At 43.6% G+C, this 19,616-nt stretch overlaps 1 protein-coding gene across 1 annotated transcript; it reads right to left on the bottom strand.

Annotated features, from left to right (window-relative positions):
* Positions 1–5,772: 5,772 nt before the first annotated feature.
* Positions 5,773–18,031, bottom strand: tmx1 (thioredoxin-related transmembrane protein 1). The gene is made up of 8 exons (XM_061247147.1): positions 17,779–18,031; positions 16,475–16,590; positions 15,568–15,613; positions 12,579–12,707; positions 11,388–11,433; positions 10,280–10,381; positions 8,455–8,521; positions 5,773–7,730 (listed from the first exon to the last, which is right to left on the bottom strand). Exons 1-8 carry the CDS (start codon positions 17,967–17,969, stop codon positions 7,486–7,488), a joined length of 942 nt encoding a protein of 313 aa, XP_061103131.1. The 5' UTR covers positions 17,970–18,031; the 3' UTR covers positions 5,773–7,485.
* Between the last annotated feature and the right edge of the window lie 1,585 nt (positions 18,032–19,616).

Below are 19,616 nucleotides of genomic sequence, written 5' to 3'. Positions count from 1 at the left end.
TCTGAACGTGGGAGAGGCACATTTTTGGGAGAGGTTCGGCCTTTCCAGGGTGCTCCCAGGGACCGCACTTCACTCCTCACCACCTGTTTACCCAGGAGCACGTGGTGGAATGGCCCAGCTCATTTAACACACGGCCTCATTATGGAGGGGACGAGCCTGGACAAGGGCTGAGTGTCCTTGCCCAGCGATGCGGGTCCCGGCGGACAGTCCGAGAGAAGACCGCCCCGCCGGAGATTTATGAGGGCGGGAGTGTGCGTCACGGTAACCCGCCGATGTCTCCAGAGCGCGTTCACCGCCGCGCCTCGTTCGGGCGAAGCCGAAAGCCCTCGGGACACAGCATCACATGGTGCGTTCTTCAAACCAGTCTCCCATTTTTACACGCCGTGTGATCGCCGTGCCTTGAAATACCCAGACACGACACCTTTTCCTCGACCTACTTAGAGGCAGCCACTCGCGAAGTGATTAGCCGATGAAGTTATATAATGGAGTTGAACAAATGGTTATATACAAGTTATACAATGGAGTTCTCATTGTGTGAGAACATCGCTGTTGTAGTTACTACAGGAATGAGACTCACATGCTGAATTGTAACAGTTTAGTCCCAAGCTGTTGGTCCATCTATCTATCCTAGTCCTATCCACTTATTCCTAGTCATGCTCGTGGGGCTGCTGGAGCATATCCCAGCATGCAGTGGTACGAGAGGCAGGGATACACTCTGGACAGGTCAACAACCCATTGCTGGCCCACACACACCATTCACTCCCTCCAATTAGCTTCCTGCATGTCTTTGGACAGTGAGAGAAAATCGGCGTGTGCCCGGCGTAATCCCACGCAGACACAACGAGAACATGCAAACTCCACACGGGAAGGCCCTTGGTCAGGATTTGATTGTTGCAGTGAGGTGACAGTGCTATGGGGCAGCGTGTAAATTGGTTAAATGGCCTGTTACTTCCTGTTATTAGCACTGGCAGTGATGAAGCCCTGTTGGGCGGAATGCCCGTTCACTTTTTATAATCTGCATATAAGAGTGCAAACCTCCTCAGTGCAAATTATTCATAAGGAAAGTATGCATGCATGCAGTAGATATGCAGTATGTAGAAAAGTATGCATGCTCAAACTTTAGGCACTTTTCATCTGAGAGTGTAGATATTTAGAATAGAACAGGACCTCAAAGTGATGGGTGGTAACCTGCCAAGGTGGCCGTAGAATAGACAATCTTACCAGCCATTGATAAAATTGACCAGCATTTGGCTGGTGTACAGTACTAACTCTGTACCATGCGCTGCACCCTGGATCATAGCACTGAGCCTGGATTACGTAGGCAAATATCCAACTAGCCTAAATAAATGGATTATATTCAAAATAAGTTGTGTAAGTTGCTGTGGACGAGAGTCTGCTAACTGCATTAATATCATTGAGCATTGATCAGTCAAGGGCAGTTGTCTAGCAGTCGCAGACGAGCTGCTTGGTGCCTTGCATGGCAGCAAATCGCAGTTAGTGTGTGTATGAATGGAGGAATTGTACAGTGCTTTGGATAAAGGCATTATATAAATGCCAACCATTTACCAATCATCATTATTATTATTAGTTTATGAGTACAAAATGGTAAGCAGAGAGCTTATATTGGAGTCACATTAAAAACAAGTGATTATTCAGTTCATCATGTTTAGAAAGTCTGTATAAATACGTCTTAAACTTTGTTTAACCTTTTATATTCTGTTGTACACATTAGTTAAATACATAGCAGGTGTTCCTAGTAAGCAAAAGCCACTATCCAGACATTTAAAGGGGTGGAAATCTCATTTGAGAGACATTTAGACTGGGTTAACCCCAATATAGTTCAGGTTTCAGGTTTTGGATATAGCCTAGTTACTTCCTAGTTGTCTAGAAAACTTTCCATTATCAAACAAATGTAGGCAACGCCTCAGCGGATGACATTTCACTGACTTTTCACCACAAAAATGCTGGTTTTGCTGTAATGTACATTCCGCTTAAATAAGATCACTCTCCCGGTGGAAGTTCTGTAACTGCAGTGAGAAATCGGACACATGAAAATGGCCGTGCCAGAACCAGAACCACAGACAAAGAACCACGGTGGCCTGTTGCGTCGTGGTTAAGGTACATGACTGGAACCCGCAAGGTCGGCGGCTCGATCCCCGGTGTAGTCACAATAACATCTGCACAGCTGTTGGGCCCTTGACCCTGCATTGTCTCCTGCTCAGTCTAATCGACTGTACATTTCTCTGGATAAGAGAGTCTGCCAAATGCCATTAATGTAATGCAATGTAACCTGCAAGCGCGGCAATACAGCCACTGGATCCCACATCATATAGGGAGCTGGTTCCCAACCCTGCTCCTGGAGATTTATCCTCCTGTACATTTTCACATCAACCCTAATTTGGCAAACCTGATTCAACTAATTAGCAACTCTACAATATTTCTAGCAGTTCAATAAGGCATGTTTTGTTAGGGATGCAGTGAAAACCTATGGGATGCTAGATTTCCAGGAACCGGGTTGGGAACCACTGTCGATAATGTATATTTTTTATTTGTTCAGAAAAACATTTGAAGGAACCCGTAATTTAAAACGTTTGGATGCAAAATTTTCTAAACAAAAACCCACCTGGCTTAAATTTGTAGATTTCTGTTGAGAAATTCATTGGTATGGGTTTTGGGGAGGTGCTACAAATGCCACAAAATGCCTTTCGACAGGAGATTTAATGTCAGCCCTGAGGAACTCAGATGTAAATTCACTTATTCTAGTTTCCAATATACCACAGTATACCACAGGAACATGAAATTAGATAAGACTTCCATTGAGCCAAGCACATAATTTCATAACCGTTTTTTTTTTTTTTTAAAGAAAATGCTACCCTTTCTTCTATTAGACTGCACTACACAATTACAGCAGAGAAAATAACCTTATGCAGGGTTTAGACACCCTCAGGTTTGGTTTATACAGTTCTTAGTCCATCCACAAATTAGTCTTTAACATGGGAGGTATCTACAATTTTAGTAGACAATGTGTTTTGTATCTTATTTCTTGCCTAGAAGGAGTGCAAGTTGCTCATAAAACGCTGGGCAACGCCTTACAAATATTCTTGTCATTTTACACTGGTCAAAGAGATAATTTTCTTGTATTGCTTCTACCTTCGAGGCCATCTCTAGGCATTCATCAGAATAAAAATCTCAATAAAATGTGACTGTTCAGTTAATTGGGCTATATTTCTAAACCATTACCGTGAACAAAAAGATGACATTAAACAAAAAAAAATGACATTAAAATGCATTGCAGTCACTTAGCAAATGCTTTTATCCAGAGTAAATGACAAAAAAATGTTGAGCTAGCGCATCAGCATTAGAGTCTGAAATAAAAATGTTCAAATGTGATATCACCAAGAATGCACAGAAGGCACATTCATAATTCATACTGTAGTTTACGGTTCCTTCAAAGAATGCTTTATAGTGTACACATTGGCAACACTCTTTTTCCCCTTTCATTTAGAAAATGATAACTGTGAAAAAATGAAGAATGTGTACATCCCTGGTGCCCGATTGTGGCAGTTGTCGAACAGTTACCAACAGTTTTGGAGAGTGTTTTATACAGTAGCCAGTGTGTTATAAGTGAATCATTGTCCATAATGATCTTGTAGTTAATTTCTTGATTACACAGACATGCCTCCAAACTTTGTTGTGGAAGCATTTTACTGAAAGTGGGAGCCTGGTTCAATAAGGATGACTCTTAATTTGTCAGTTAATCCGTCACGGTTTACGACGGGCGGTTTGTACGCCAGTTGGCTGGACCAACTACTTTGATTCTGACCTGGTAAGTGTGTCACTCCTGCTCCGGTTTTGAGCAGGAGCAGGAGTGCCTTGTCCGTACACAACATTCCCGCTTTACGCAACGCAGGCCTACGCAGACCCCAGATGTGAAATGGTACGCACAGTCCAGTGCGTGTCGGTGCTTGTGGGGATTCTCTGACGTATCTGCGCGGAGGACGAATCCGCCCTGGGGGGGGGCCGTGTCCCAGTTAAACAGAGCATGTGCGAAAGGGTGCTCAGGCTGCAATAACGGCGCCCATCCTTGACCCAATCTTCAGCACCGCTGGCTTAATCCCTGCGGATTGGTGGAATGGCTCCCGCTTGTTTGCGAAGACCGAGGCGCACGCGGTCATGCTTCATAACACAGCGGGGAATTTAGCGCCGCCAATGCATCAAAACCTAGCCTCAAATTAAACCTCACACATTTGTTTTTCGGGAACTACTTCTCCCGAGGCGCAGTTTTCCGCATTTCTAATATATCGCCAGGAAATAATGGGAATGCTGCGGATAGTTAAAACAAAGGCTGAAATTCACATTTTAAACCGTAACATCAACATGAATGTCAACAGTAGCACATCCTTGCACTGCTTTACAAACTTGTTAGATCACATTTAAGAAAAACTGTTCTAAAACGGGTTTTCTGTATCTCTTGGTGCGAATGCAGTAATGTTGATATGCACGTTAACTGTGAAGACTTTCAAATTTTACAAATAAGCTCAATATCACCACCCACTGGACTACAGAGAAATTGCACCAAGTTCCTTCTCATATTTTTCTGAAAGCGCTGACCAAGTGTCAAAACAGCTAGAGCAAACAGTGCCCGTTGAAGTCATTTTGGTCTTGTTTATTTTAATTAGACTCACTCTCAAGATGTTGTAAACACACCATGTACACAGGTGCTACTAAATGATAGTTCATTCATTTAACTGGGCGGCCTGTAGCGTGGTGGTTAAGGTAAATGACTGGCATACACGAGGTCGGCGGCTCTAATCCGCACAGCCGTTGGGCCCTTGAGCCCCCAACTCTGCATTGCTCCAGGGGAGGATTGTCTCCCGCTTAGTCTAATCAACTGCACGTCGCTTTGGATAAGAGCATCTGCCAAATGCCAATAATGTAATTTATCACTCATTTATATGTCATATCGCATAAGCGAGTGCTACTCTGACTTCCAATTCAGCTCATCTTCAAAGCTCAGATGGCATCTACTGTTAAATAGCGTTGCCCTTTCTGCGTTGGACTCTAAAGAAAAAAACACTGAAATAAAATGCATACAAATCTTACTTACTATCCTCCCTGCCTGTCCCAGCTTTCCATTTCCAATAACCTGGCAGCCAGCACATCCACACGGGGCACTCTGGCAGTGAAAGCGACACTGCTAAAAAAACCCCTCCAAAACGGCCTCAAGCTGTGCATGCTGCTTTCACATAAAAGCAAAACGCACAAAATAACGTTGGAAAAAAAAAAAAAATGTTAACAGTACTCTCTACCTCCACTGAATAACAAAGCCCTTCATTCCCACCCCCCACCGCCCCACAGACAGACGCAATAATAACCACAGGGGGGCGTAAAACATGAGGCATGTCTTTAATCGTGTTCATGAAGTAAAGAGGCAAAGGAAGCGGTGAGCGGTCCGGGTTCTTTGCGTTACGTTACATCCTGGCAGAGGTAACGGCAGCATTTGATCTGCAGGTAATGGAGAGGAGACTACAGGTCACGTCAGAGCAACAGTTTCCATCAGTTCTGCCAGATATAGGTCTGCGGCAGAGCTATGGGGTCAATATGGCCGCTCGCAGATACCCGACCGCTCCAGAACTACACCACCAATTCCACGCGGAGTGCTTAAAAAAAAAAAAAGAAGAAGAAAAAAAAGGACACTATATTCAGAGCAATAATGTAACAATGTCACCCTATTTTCCACTCAAGGCAGCACAGATTTACTTTCCCACACCCTCCCCACCCCCCCCACACCCACTTGTGTTTCAGTTCCCCACACACAAATTCAAATCAAAACAATACTGACAACATTCCATTTCAGTTAAACTGGCAGGCCACTCCCAAGCTGAGCAGGCCCAGGGCTACAAACACACACCTGCTTATTTTAGGCCTGAAAGCAGCACCATGGGTACGTCGCCCACAGCCTGCGCAAGCCTTACCATCGTTCACTGATAACATATCCCAGCAGCCCCTGTGAGAACAGGCTTGCGTTTTACTCCCACAATTCCCACAACTCCCAGCAGACCCAAGGCTGTTCCACTTACGACGGCGCAAATTCGGAACAAAGGTGCCGCCCAGTGAATCTCCTCTTTGACACCTGCTATAGGTAGCGCCCCAGCGTTCGGCCCCGATTCGTCCGTACTAAGGAGGACAGCGTCTGACCTGGGCTCCAGGAGATCCGGCAGCCATACCGTTCATCAGGGCCGTTCACAAAAGAGAAAGCTTTTGATTGACTCTGGATATTTCAGAAGGAAATTTGCCATTTGACCTCAAGAAAACGAACAAAATAAAAAAACGTTATTTTACATGCATGTAAACTGAAGGTTAGTATAGACAGCAATAGGAAAAGCCTTGGGGAGCAGCAGGCATAGATAATGCCAAGCACATCCTGCTGTTAAGAGTGTAAAAACAAAGCAAAAAAAAAAAAGAAAAGGCTAAGTCACCATCAAAACTGTCAAGTGGGAATCAGCCAATGCCCAAATTGTAACAAGTTAAGTTAAGAGTTATAAAAAAAAAAGAAAAAAAAACTAAACTGATAAAGCCAACATCACTCAACGGACTCAATTGAAGGAATTGATTCCATTTAAAGCACAAACAACCCCATTATACTTTAAAAAAATATGCGCACAAGAAGCAGTTCAATGTTATTTTCACTTTTCGGGCAAAAACGGAACTCGAAGCGAATAAGGGGGATGTGTGCAGTGCATTCCTCTCGAGACCGTGCCCGTCGGTTCCTTTTTAGAGAGTAACCGCGGAACAGCCGTGCGAATGAAAGAGTCAGTCCAGCTGCATGAAAGAGGCAGGTCATGCACACATCCTGACTGCGACCAGACCACACATTTCACTTCAGTGCCAAACCAAGTGCCAGCCCGTCGGCCAATCAGACACACAGGAGTGGAAACCTCAAACCATATTAATTGGAGAAATAGGTAACAGTGGAGTAAGTAGGTGAAAGGAAGGCATATAGCTCTCAGAATGACAGGATTTCTTGCAACAAGCAAGCTGGGGGGGGGGGGAGGGGGTTAGAAAAGCCAAACTGTTCACAAAACTAGCCACATAACAGTTTTTTTCTTCTCTAGAGGGGCGTCTCGGCACAAACTCGGCATAATACGTTAACATTGATTAATATAAAGGAGATACGATAAAAACAATAAGAAATATTCGCAAAAGATTTTACTCCAGGTCATCACTTAAACCGAAAAAAAACCCTGTCCCGCCCAAAATAAAAACGCGAACTTCTGAAATGACGATAGTCGTCTTCCCCCCGGGAGTGTGTGCAGTCGTGAGGATGCTATTCTGTATGGAGAGTCCGGCACACTCCTGCAAAGGTGGAGAGAAAACCGTAAGCGTAGCTGGCCAGCCACACCGTCTGCTTCGGCAACCCCCGCCGCTGCAAGTCCCAAGCTCTTCCGTGCCGTTTGCAGGCGTCTGCAGTTCCCCTCCCGGCCACTAGGTGTCCTCCTCATCCTCCTCATCATCACCAGTGCCTAGGACCCTCCTTCGCACTGTGTCCTCCGGAAGGTCCCCTGTCCTGGGCTCGGGCCGCCCCTCGGGCACCCCCCTCCTCCACAAATCGTCTTGGTCTCTATCGTAGTAGTCCTCTTCCTCTTCTTCCTCGTCCTCTTCCTCCCCGTCCGCCTCGTGCTCGACCTCCAGCTGTTTCATCAACCGGGCCTGTTTGAGGGCCTGTTTCTCTGCAAGAATAACACACCACATTTAAATACCAATGAGTCTGTTCTTCTGTAAGAATAATACACCACATTTAACTGCCACTGAGCCTGTTCTTCTATAAGAGTAACACACCACATTAAATACCAATGAGTCTGTTGTTCTGTAAGAATAACACACCACATTTAACTGCCATTGAGCCTGTTCTTTGTAAGAGTAACAAACCATATTTAAATACCACTGAACAGGTCCCTCTGTAAGAGTAACACACCACATTTAACTGCCACTGAGCCTGTTCTTCTTTAAGAGTAACACACCACATTTAAATACCACTGAGCCTGTTCCTCTGTAAGAGTAACACACCACATGTAAATACCAGTGAGTCCGTTCTTCTTTAAGAGTAACACGCCACATTTAAATACCACTGAGCCTGTTCCTCTGTAAGAGTAACACACCACATGTAAATACCAGTGAGTCCGTTCTTCTTTAAGAATAACACACCACATTTAAGTGCCTGGAGGATCAATTTCCCATAAAAAGTGTTGCACAAGCGTGCTTCCACTCTGCCCCTTCTCTAAGCTAGCATTGCACAGAATATGTCCCTGATCAGAGGCCTGTTTACTATAAAACACCTGCAATCATCCATACAGACCCACAATCCACACACAAAACGGAAGCCATCACAGACATGGATGGCCCACGCGGTCATTCTCCGCCATTTGCTCTCTGCGACGAGGAACAGCTACTCACTCTGATAGTAGTTTGGCGACGAGAATCGTCGGGATGGAAAGACGCAGTCTGCGATGAACACCAAGATCTGTGGGTGTTACAGGAGAGGTCATTATACTACATTGAACGTAGCAGACACTTTCCAGGGACTTACAAACACAACTTTTCACATGGTATACATTTATACAGCTGGGAAAACCGAAGCAATTCAGGTCAAGTACATTGCTCAAGGGGACAGCGGCAAGGTCCTACCAGGGAATCTAACCTGCAGCCTTTGGGTTGCTAGCCCATTATTACAACACCGCGTCCCACCACGAGGAGGATGACACACTGAGTCAGAGGGGCGATGACTCAGCAGAGGAAAGGGCCTGGCAGGCCGCCATATTAATTAAATACAGGAAAAACTCTGGACTGCAGAGAGCCATTCAAAAACAACCGACAACGATTCAATCCAACGATGAAGATCCATCCGTGCTCTTTATGAGTTAGTGGTTTGACCTCACTGAAGCAGCGTAGGAAGCTTCATATGTATCTTTATATTCATGACGCTATTCTTGGAAAGCTTCCTCCTTATCTCTATAATATGCTTTCCAAGCTGCCAAACTAGATCCTCCTGGTGGGTACTTATGTGCCTTGGGGGTTACGGCTGATTTTGGAAAAGCCGCCTTTTCTCACTCTGCACCATGGCCTTGGGTTAATTTACAGGAAAGGATTGCGCTGGAGACATCGCCCTTGGCTCAGGATTTTAAGTTTACCATCCAAGAAACTATTAAGGAATAATTTAAAAGCTTTTAAGAGTCACGGCTGCCTCTCCCTGTGTGAAATACTGCATTGTGATTGTATCTTATGCCCTAACATTTTGTACTGTTGTTATTTGTCTTATTTGTAATCTGTGTGTTATTCACTTTAATGTTTATTTATTTTTGCTGCTGTTTTGGGCAGGTCTCTCTTGTAAAAGAGATAAAATATCTGAAGAGCCTTCCTGTTAAATAAAGGTTAAATAAAAATAAAAAAGTTGGATTGAGAGGTTGCTTGTTGTGAGTAAATTGTTATTCTGCAGTCTCCAGTGCTGGCTTTTCCTTTATTTCATTGGACCTTTGCCACCCAGCACCAGGTTGAAAGTGTGAGCTTCAGTCTGTGTCAGTTTTTTAACCCAGTGGGCAGAAGCATTCCAGCCAATCAGTGTGTCTGAGATTCAGTCACATGTCCATTAGCCCCGCCCACTCTCTCTGCCCTTCATGCCTTGCACACCTACTGAAAATCATCCCCATGGTGACATTCCCCACTCAGTTTAACCCGGCTCCCGTGGGGCCCCTGTACACCTCCCATGATGCAACTCAAGAGCAGGACGGTAACGCCGCGAGGTGTCCGTTTACACCACGTCATTTAAAACGGCAGCAGGGCAAGCTGCGGTGGTGGCGCTGGAGGTGAGTTCTCCCGTTTCACTGCAAAAGCACCCCGACATCCTGACATCCTGAGATGAAATATGCTCTGCGCTGCAAAGGGCAATGCAACAGCAGCATCGGCTTGACATTAACACCCGCCGCCCGCCACACGCGGGTAGAATTCAGCAGTGCCGTGTAACTCGTTCACCCTCACTACCCACTTTGGCAGGTGAGGTTTCGCTTGCAGTAGTTTGCAAAAGGCATATGGTGAAAAAGCTTACTAGCTCGTGAGTTTGAAAAGCCACTAGCCAGCGGCTGGTGAGGCAAAAAGTTAATATCAAGCCCTGATACCAACAGAAAGAAGGGCAATCAGAGTAAGCCCATGAGTGTTTTGTTTTTATTACTAGCATGTTTCTCTCCGTAAAAATTGTACAATAAATACGAAGTCGGTGTGAACTCACCAGACCCAAGGTCAGGCCGGAGAAAAGTGTCGCCAGGGCAAAGATGGTGTAGGACCCCCACACCGGGATCCCGATCTGCTCGGTGAGGTAGTTATGGCAGTGCTGCATGATGATACAACACAGTGACAATCAGCTTCATATTAACCATTTACTCCACAGAAAACCAGGCAGCCGACCAGAGGCAGGCTGTCGTATTGAATGGGGAAGTTTCACTATTTTAGTACACGATGACAAACTGGCGGACATTTTGTAAGCGTAGCTGAATCTCATACAGTACACTCAAACAAGGCAACACAAGGCATTTAAAGTCACAGCTCAAATATGTGCTTAAAGCAATGTACAGCACCTCAGCACTTCTGAGACAAGGCCAATTAGACATTAACCGATGTGCAATGCCAAAGTCAAGTTGCTGAACGAGTTCAAACTTGCTCAATGGTTTTCTGATGACTAACTTTGGTCTGTGGTCATCTAAAAACAACAGCAGTTTCATTTTGTAAGCTTTCCTGGAAATGTTATTCTGGGTTGGGCAGAATGGCAGTGAGGAACCAAACACACAAAATAATTCCCAAGGAATTAGTATGCAGGAAATATATCATTAAAAATCCCCACCCTAAGTGAAGTGAAGAGACTGATACTGCTTCTATAGTTTGTGTGAGGTTACACAGCTCTCTTTATTACACACCCTATCAATGGCATGCAGTTAGCTTTAATGATGACTATGACTATGTATTAATAAAAAACTCTATGTAGCCTGCCTATAAAATTAATATATGCAACCCACCCATTCTATTTTATTTTATTCTGTGTCCAGCCACAGAAAGACATCAGATAAAAACTTTTATTAAAAACGTCAATATTAAAAATTCAATGCTAAAAACCAAGGCAATTGACTAGTACAGAATAGTAGAGCCCAGAATGCACTAAACAAAGCCTCATTAATGGGATGGTTTAAATATCAGTCATTATCGATGAATATACTAAAATGCATATATTTGATGAATATGAATAATCAATGCAGCTCTTTGTTCACAAGTTGAAGTGGAACACAAACAGATGACGTATGCTGTCACTGGAGGGAGCACAAGGGAAGAAAGGCAGATCTGAATACCCGTATAAACATGGAGAGCTTGAAGAGACCCGACATCGTGTTCATCCTGCAAGACAACAAGCAGCCACATTAAACGGCTGGCTGCTGACAGGCACAGCCAGTGTAAAGGCCCACCCACACCGAGAACGAGAACTATAACGAGAACGATGAGCATCCACACCGATGAACGATAACATTCTGTAGATAGTCCCTCAGCCATGTCATTTCGCACGTCAGTTGGATTTTGATTGGCAGTCAGTGCTTTATTGCTCATGCAGCAAGACAAAATCCCGCTGAAAGTGATCCCAACTATATCGTTAGTCACTGTTATTGTTGTTATAGTTGCGGCGTGGACTCAGTTGGACGGCTGGAGGTTTTTAAAACAACATGTTTATAGTTAGCGTTATAGTTATTGTTCTTGGTGTGGACGGGCCTTAAGTGAAAGAGGAGCGGGGAGAGGCTGCTTTCAGCAAAATCACAGAGTACAGCAGGGCAGGGTTCAAATTGTATTAGTTTCGGATTCAAATACTTTTCTGTGCTCTATTCATCTTGCCTGGTGCATGTGAGCCTGCAAGGAGGAGCAGATGGGCGGGGTTTACACCTTCAGGATCAGTTCATTTGTTCCAATACACCAGGCAATCTTAGTCAAATTCAGAGAAGTATTTGAATCAAAAACAAATATTATTTTAACCCAGGTCCACAGCAGGGGTTAAGCTGAGGCTGCTTTCAGCTGTATCAGAGTGCAGCAGGGGCTGAAACACAGGAGGAGTGTGGTGCTGCAGCAGAGGCAAAAGATTAGAGAGGCAACAGGAAGTGCAGGCCCACAGGCTGGACACACAGAGTTCTTCCCTCTCCCTCTCCCTCTCTCTCTCTCTCTCTCTCTCTCTGTCTCTCTCTCTCTCTCTCTCTCTCTCTCCCTCCCTCTCTCCCTCCCTCCCTCTATCACACACACACATACATTCCTTCTTCCTCCCCCACTCACACACTTGCACGCACACACGCATGCACGCACGCACACACATACATACACAAACGAATTCCCTCATTCCCTCTGCCCCTCTCTCTCTCACACACACACACACACACACACACACACACACACACACACACACACTCCATCTCCCTCACTCTCACTCTCACTCTCTTTCCCTGAAAGACACACACAGGCACACTCACACATACGGCAGCAAAGCAAGAATACTGGGTGCTCACAGGAAGGATGATGGCCCAAACCAGGAGGAAACGGGTTCGAGATCCTGCCACTTTTTCTCGTCCACGAAACTCAGGAAGTCATCCTTGGTCCGAGCTCCCTGGTATCTCCGAAACACTCCGTCCTTACAGCTGTAAAAAAAAAAAAAAAAACACACACACACCCAGTTTACAATCCTCTACTTGAGAAACCCAAAGCTGAGGTTGCATATTTTCCACACTAGCTTACTCCGTGTCACGCTGCTGCATACCGTAATAGGGGCAGACGGGGGTCAGGGCGAAGTTTTGAAATCACACCGGCGATGACAATAGCTAGTGTGCATTCGCTTAACCACATCTTTGTAGACCTGCAGTCCTACAGACTTCACCACACAGACTCCCTTGGAGCACAGTTTGACCAAGCCTGACATTCTTGGCTGAGGGACCAAGGGCTTTTTTTTTTTTTTTTCTTTGCTGCACAGTTGACTCAATCTTTCCTTCAATTTTAATAAGGCCTCCAGGACCACAAAGCAAACAAATCCAACTCATTCAAATAAAAAGAAGCAAGTATCATAATGATCACATTTTACAATCAGGCTCATTTTCTACTTAATCTAGCCAACGGCTTTCTCACAACAAAAAGAACGGCAAATATTATCACCTTGTATGTCAAGGATGTTCTCGTTTCTCCCTTCTATTTTTGCCTATTAAAATTCTCAATCGCCTGAAACGATTAGCCAATTCAGATAAATTATTAGTGCAAAACATTGTCTTGTATTATTAATCAAAGTGCTATCAATATCATCAAGACCGTTATAAGCTACCAGCCATGTTGCAAGATATTATACAGGAAGAAAAAAACAAATAACGCATACATCCAGTATGCAACGATGCAGGGGAAAAGAAAGTAAAAAGGTAACCCCAGCAGAGGGAGAAAACAAAATTAACGTACAGGCAGTTTCACTGCTTCAAGGATTTAACAACAAAACAAAAAAGCAATGGTTCGGCCTGCAGTGTCTTCATCAAGCTTTGAGGAAGATCATGTAGGCTAAAATACCACACTGGGAGCTGTGGTGCTGTGGTGCAGTGTGGGTAAATTCCTCTTTACCTCCCAGGCTACTCAAGGCAAGGCTTTTCTTTGATACTTCTGATGCGTGTCAATAACGAGGGGTCAATTTATGAACTTATTCAAAACAATAGACTACATACAATGGTGTTATACTGTTACTATGTGTATACTTGTAGCTAGTGGAGTAAAAAAACCCAAGGAACTCTTAAATCTACATAAATCCAGCTAGAATTCCTTCGGGTCTAAAGAAACAGAATTTTCAGTGCGCGTTGGAACCAGAGGCATAAACAGGACATTGTTTTGTTGTTTTCAACAGTCCACCGCTACTCTTCGAATCCCACGGAAATCTAAACTGAAAAACTCAACAGTTTCTCGTAAGCAGCAAAAGGTCACTCAAGTATTCCAGGCACAAATTAATACATTTGAGATGAATAAATGAATGAATTCCATATATTTGAACAATATCCTTATGCGTCACTCTTTAGCACACAGTGCACATTCTAAAAAAACAGCAACATAGTCAGAGCTTAAATTCAGTTATTGAGGTAAATCAAGCCTGCAATTAAGGGTTGCACACAACTTTCACCAGCGGCGTAACCACTAATTTCCGCAGGGTTACATGTCAGTATCAAATACAATGGATGTTCTAAGAAAAACACACACACTTGGCCTTCCTGTTCACTGCTGGGAAATACAGCCCTGTCATTATGCAGTTGTCTGACAACATATAATTGAGTGAGACGTTTTTTTTTTTTTTTTCAAAATGTACCATTGCTTGTCGGCACCAGTGTGAAAAATAATTTATAACACGTTGCCTAAATTAGCAGGGAACAGCACAGGACAGCAATAACAATTCTTTGTGTCACAGAGCTCAATCTAGGTTCTTTTGTTTTCAGAATATCACCACCCCGTTCGAGAACTTTTACTGTTTTTGACAATTTTCTTTTGTTAAAATTTGTGAACTTCATACGAATTTTAAATTATGCGCCTTTTAATTAATGCTCGGTTTAATTTCCATATGTACCGGCAGACAAAACAAAGTTAACTTAACTCCAGTGGAATAGAGAACTGTGCAGAGCGAGAATAAAATTAATTGCCACTTCTGAAGGAGGCTTACAAGCAATTATTAAGCAATTATTAAGTGTCAGAAGTTTGCTTTTTTCTAAATTTAATAGCACAAGTTTAACTGAAATTCTGACCCATATTTTTATACTCTAAATCTGAACTTTTCTAACAAAAAAAGGTTAACAAGTGTTTTTTTACACTCACTGAGCACTTCACTAGGTAGACCTGTACACCAGCTTTTTAATGCAAATATTTCAATCAGCCAATCATTCAGCAGCAACTAAATGAATACAAGCATGCAAGTCAAGAGGTTCAGCTGTTTTTCAGACCAAATGTCAGAAAGGGGAAGAAATCTGATCTAAGTGACTTTGACCGTGGAATGATTCTTGGTACCAGGAAGGGTGGTTTTGATCAGAAATGGTTGATCTCCCGGGATTTTCACACATAATAGTCTCTCGAGTTTGCAGAGAATGGAGCGAAAAACAAAAAAACATCCAGTGAGCAGCAGTTCTGCGGGCAGAAACGCCTTGTTACTGAGAGAGGTCAGTGAAGAAGAGCCATATTGGTCAAATAACGTATCAGTAACACAAATGACCAAACATTATAACAGTGGTATGGAGAAGAGCATCACTGAACACAACACATCAAACCTCTTAAGCAGACAGGCTACAGCAGCAGAAGACCAATAAGTCTAAAAAATGAGCCTAATAAATACCTAATATAGTGCTCACTGACTACATATAGTGTTCTGCAGTCGTTTGACTTGACAAAATCATATGGAGTGACACTGTCATGGTGAAACTGGGTGCATTGATGGACGGTTGGCAGAATCAAGAAGCAAGGCCGGAGACAAGGGTGGGGGTGGGGGGGGGCACTCACTGGTAGATTGTCGGAAGAGCCGTGATGATAAACCTGCCACTCAAACCTGCAAGAGAGACAGGACGTTAGCATTCATGTTATTACGGTCATTTGCAGGATGTTAGCAAACGGTAAATGGTTGGAATTTATATAACGCCTTTATCCAAAGCGCTGTACAATTGATGCTTCTCATTCACCCATTCACACACACACTCACACACTGACGGCGATTGGCTGCCATGCAAGCGCCGACCAGCTCGTCAGGAGCATTTGGGGGTTAGGTGTCTTGCTCAGGGACACTTCGACAGCCCGGGCGGGGGATCGAACCGGCAACCCTCCGACTGTCTGATGACTGTTCTTACTGCCTGAGCCATGTAGCATTCATGACTTCACACAGATGACGATGACAATTGACCTAAAAGCATATGCTAATGTGCAGGTAGCTAAATAGCCTTAACACCAAGGATAAGGTAACTTGGTTCCCTTTTTCCCCACAATTCACAACGTGGAAAACATGTACACTTTGGGCGGTGATATCCAAGCCAAGGTCAGCAATTCACTGTGCTGCTTGTGCATAGTGTTATGTGTGGAAACAACCAAAGAACACAACAGCCATTACCATACTGGAGTTCGTAAAAGTCGTATATTTCAAACATAGTATGTGCTTTACTAGCAACAGTAACATTTGTTTCATTAGGTAGGTACAGCTTTCAAATTATGTTCAGATAAAGGTCTAATGGGCATAAATAAGGACAAACAGCTGCGATTGTAACCTGGCGGAGCCACATTGACATTGTTCACTGTTTAATTGCTTTCGGTCATAAGAAGGTGGCAGATCGTTTGGAGAGGCGCTCAGGAATGCAGTGTAGAGAAGCTTAACCCCGTCAGTGACACCCGAGAGGTCACACAGGGGTCAGGCGGCACGTACCGGGCTGTTCTGTGACGTCCACTTTGGCGATGTTCACCCCTATGTCCTCCCCCCATTCGGCGAACTCATTCCACACGGGCTGTAGCTGCTGGCAAGCCGGACACCAAGGGGCGAAGCTGGAGACGACGGAGCACGGATAGTATTACATACACACGTACATTCACAACAACGCATGCAGTAGGTCACTACATGTTCTCACAAATAAATACCTGCACCATCTGAATGGCAAATTTACAACCGTAGCTGTCAAACCGGACAGTACTATGGTGTTAAAAATAGCGCTAGATGCAATACAAGCACTATGGCTAATTTAAGTTAGTAAGAACCTCCTTTGCTTAGCTCGTGGCAATGGGCTTGTCATAAATAACTCGTTTTTACTTCTTGACAAGATAACGTTCCTCGTGTCAGGGCATCCAAAATAATTTGAACACCCTGTCGTGTTACGGAGTATGGCATGTTTACGATGTCCACTCCAGCTACCAGCTGTTTCAAAACATAGCTTGAGCTGGTCGAACCATGTTTAGTATGGAGCTGTTCTCCAGCAACCAGCTGTTTCAAAACCTAGCTTGAGCTGTTTTTTTCCCCAGCAGGGTAGGTAACGTTAGCTAGCCATCTGCCGCCCATGCTGTTGACATACTACTAACCTAATTAATTTAGAAAACAGAGTAGCGTTAGCTGGCTTACCATCTGAATACATCGTAGGCTAGCTAACTACGGCATTGCATTTCTGATCCGTGCTTAGCTGTGATCACCCGTGACGGGTGATTGAGTGTTGGCTATTATCTAACTAATGATAGATCTGCAAATGGACCTATGTATGAAATATTAAGCTGGAAAGAGAAATGTTGCTTGCTTGCAGTGACGATATAGTTAACTTATGTCTAGCTAACTAGCTAATGATGCATTTGGACATGTTTTAAGCAAGACACTATCACAGAATTCAGACGATGTGCGCAATTATGTTAACTTGGGTCATTTCCATTTTTAAATGATTTAGCCTGCTAGCTAGCTACTATTTATCCCCTCAGACTCGGTGTACTGCGCTGTTCCTATAAGCCTGCTAATTTTGCTAGCCAGTTACTAGCCAACATGACGTTGGTTAGCTATATACTTTGCCATCGTATAGAGTTGGATCATGTTAGCAAGTATAAGACACAAAGGTAACGTGTTAACAGTTAGCTCGTTGCAGGCGATAGGTGACCAATTATCGAACTACTACAAAAATGCATGACTGTTGCGTGCTAGCTAGCTACGGATGCAACGTGCACTGCCCGTGATTGAGGTGTGGAGGCGAGGCGACTTACAACTCTATCATCCATTCCCCTTCCAGGATCTCCTCCCAGTTACCGTCTGTGACAACTCTCAGGTGGTTCTTTTTGGCAAGCGCCGTCCGTGAAGTCAGGCATACGGACACGACGATTAAACCGAACAGATGAAGTGCTGATCGCCAAAATATTGTTGGAGGTCTTATTCTGCAAATTGTCAAGGGCGCCATGTTCAGATCAACTCGTCTTCGTACAAGCAAGCTTCCGCTTACTAAACTAGAATCCACCCCTTTGCAGTTTGCGTCTGTCAATCCTGTGCACATGCCTAGTGCGGACACTCCCTCTTTAGGCATACGTATTTTACAGTGGGTGGGGCATGTCAGCATCTCCTCAAGAGATAAAGTGTAATAATTATTATTACAATGTAGCTACATTAGTTTAATTCTTATCCAGAGCGACAATTACTGAAAGATTACGCGCATACATCTACCAGAGCTATGTGAGCCAGACTAGACGAATAACATTCCCAAAACAGCCAACGTTAGTGCAACATCAATAAAGAACAAAAATGTAAGCTAACGATAACGTAATAATATAATTAATCTCCTGCATGTTTTCCCATTTTTCCACCTAATTTGCAATTCCACTTGTATTTAAACGCCACATTTATTGCAGCAAAACCTACTATTAATAATTTATAGTTGGGGGACAATCATTTGAGGGCGGAGAGGGACACATTCTTCTCCGAAACGCCATATGACAGCTGCCGCAGCTTTTCAGGCCGCATTCTACAGAATGGGCTTCCACAGACATACAGTAGGATGTATTCACAACCGCACTGTTAGCATACTATGTAGTATGCGGTTTCGACCGCAGCCACAGTCATTTTGGAACAGGCATATGCAGAGCAGGCAGTTCCAGTTGTCCGAGCACCTGCCGCCTTTACATCAAGCGCTCAATGTGCCCCTTTGATTTGATTAAAATATTTGTATAATTATTGGTACGGTTAAAATAGGGGTGCTTATCCTAGTGTCATGGTTAAAATAGGAGTGTTTATCCCGGTGTTATGGTAAAAATAGGGGTGTTTATCCTTCTGTCATTGTCAAATTGCCGCAAATATGACTTTCACTGGCCACGTAATCACCCGCAACATCTGATTGGCTACACAACCTCTTGTATTGCCCACTTTGATCCCCATAAAGACACCTTCTGACTGGTCATCACTTCTCTGTCTACCTCTGCTGTCCTTCAAATGAATTGAAAGTAATAGGGGTTTGTCATCAATATTAAGGTATAACGCTATTGCTAAGAGTCTGTCTTGCTAGAAGTAATCCCTTGGATAATTGATAGGCAGTCATAATGTAAAATGTACTTTCCCATTTCACTGTAATGAGGAATGAGGGCCAAAATGTATTTAAACCAATCCAAGGGATTAACATTGATCTTTATTTACTGTGTTTATAAATATAAACCTTCTACCAACTGGAGCTCTTCTAGTTCCATTTTTTCAGCAAATATACATTACATTATCAAATTTATAATACAGAATTTGAAAAATAAATGAATCAATTACATCAAAGTGAAGTTCATCATGAATCTTACCTCAAAGACAATTTTTCTATATAAAAGCTTTTTACTTCTCTGGTCTAAATCAAAGAAACTACTGTACCATTCTGTTTAATATTTCCGGTTATAAGTGATGCGGAGTGTATTTACACCCCTAGGGGGCGGTGTTTACTGCATTGTCTCAACATTCCATGAAATTCTATTTTCTACTTACATACGTCTCTCTCTCACACGCACACACTAACTCACTCACTCTCTGTGTATAATATATATATATATATACATACACATATTCATACATACTTGCAATA

The sequence above is a fragment of the Conger conger genome, chromosome 1 (genome assembly GCF_963514075.1).
Source record: "Conger conger chromosome 1, fConCon1.1, whole genome shotgun sequence".
Classification (NCBI taxonomy): Eukaryota; Metazoa; Chordata; class Actinopteri; order Anguilliformes; family Congridae; genus Conger; species Conger conger.
The sequence above is the reverse complement of the archived record's forward strand: the minus strand, read 5'-3'. Positions and strand labels throughout refer to the sequence as shown.

Excerpts from the sequence above, each read along its gene's own strand:
- tmx1 (XM_061247147.1), bottom strand. The coding sequence starts at position 17,969 with ATGGCGCCCTTGACAATTTGCAGAATAAGACCTCCAACAATATTTTGG. Across the intron at positions 15,614-16,474 it reads GGACGTCACAGAACAGCCCG|GTTTGAGTGGCAGGTTTATC; the intron begins GTACGTGCCGCC and ends TCTCTCTTGCAG. Across the intron at positions 8,522-10,279 it reads CCGGCCTGACCTTGGGTCTG|ATCTTGGTGTTCATCGCAGA; the intron begins GTGAGTTCACAC and ends TAACACCCACAG.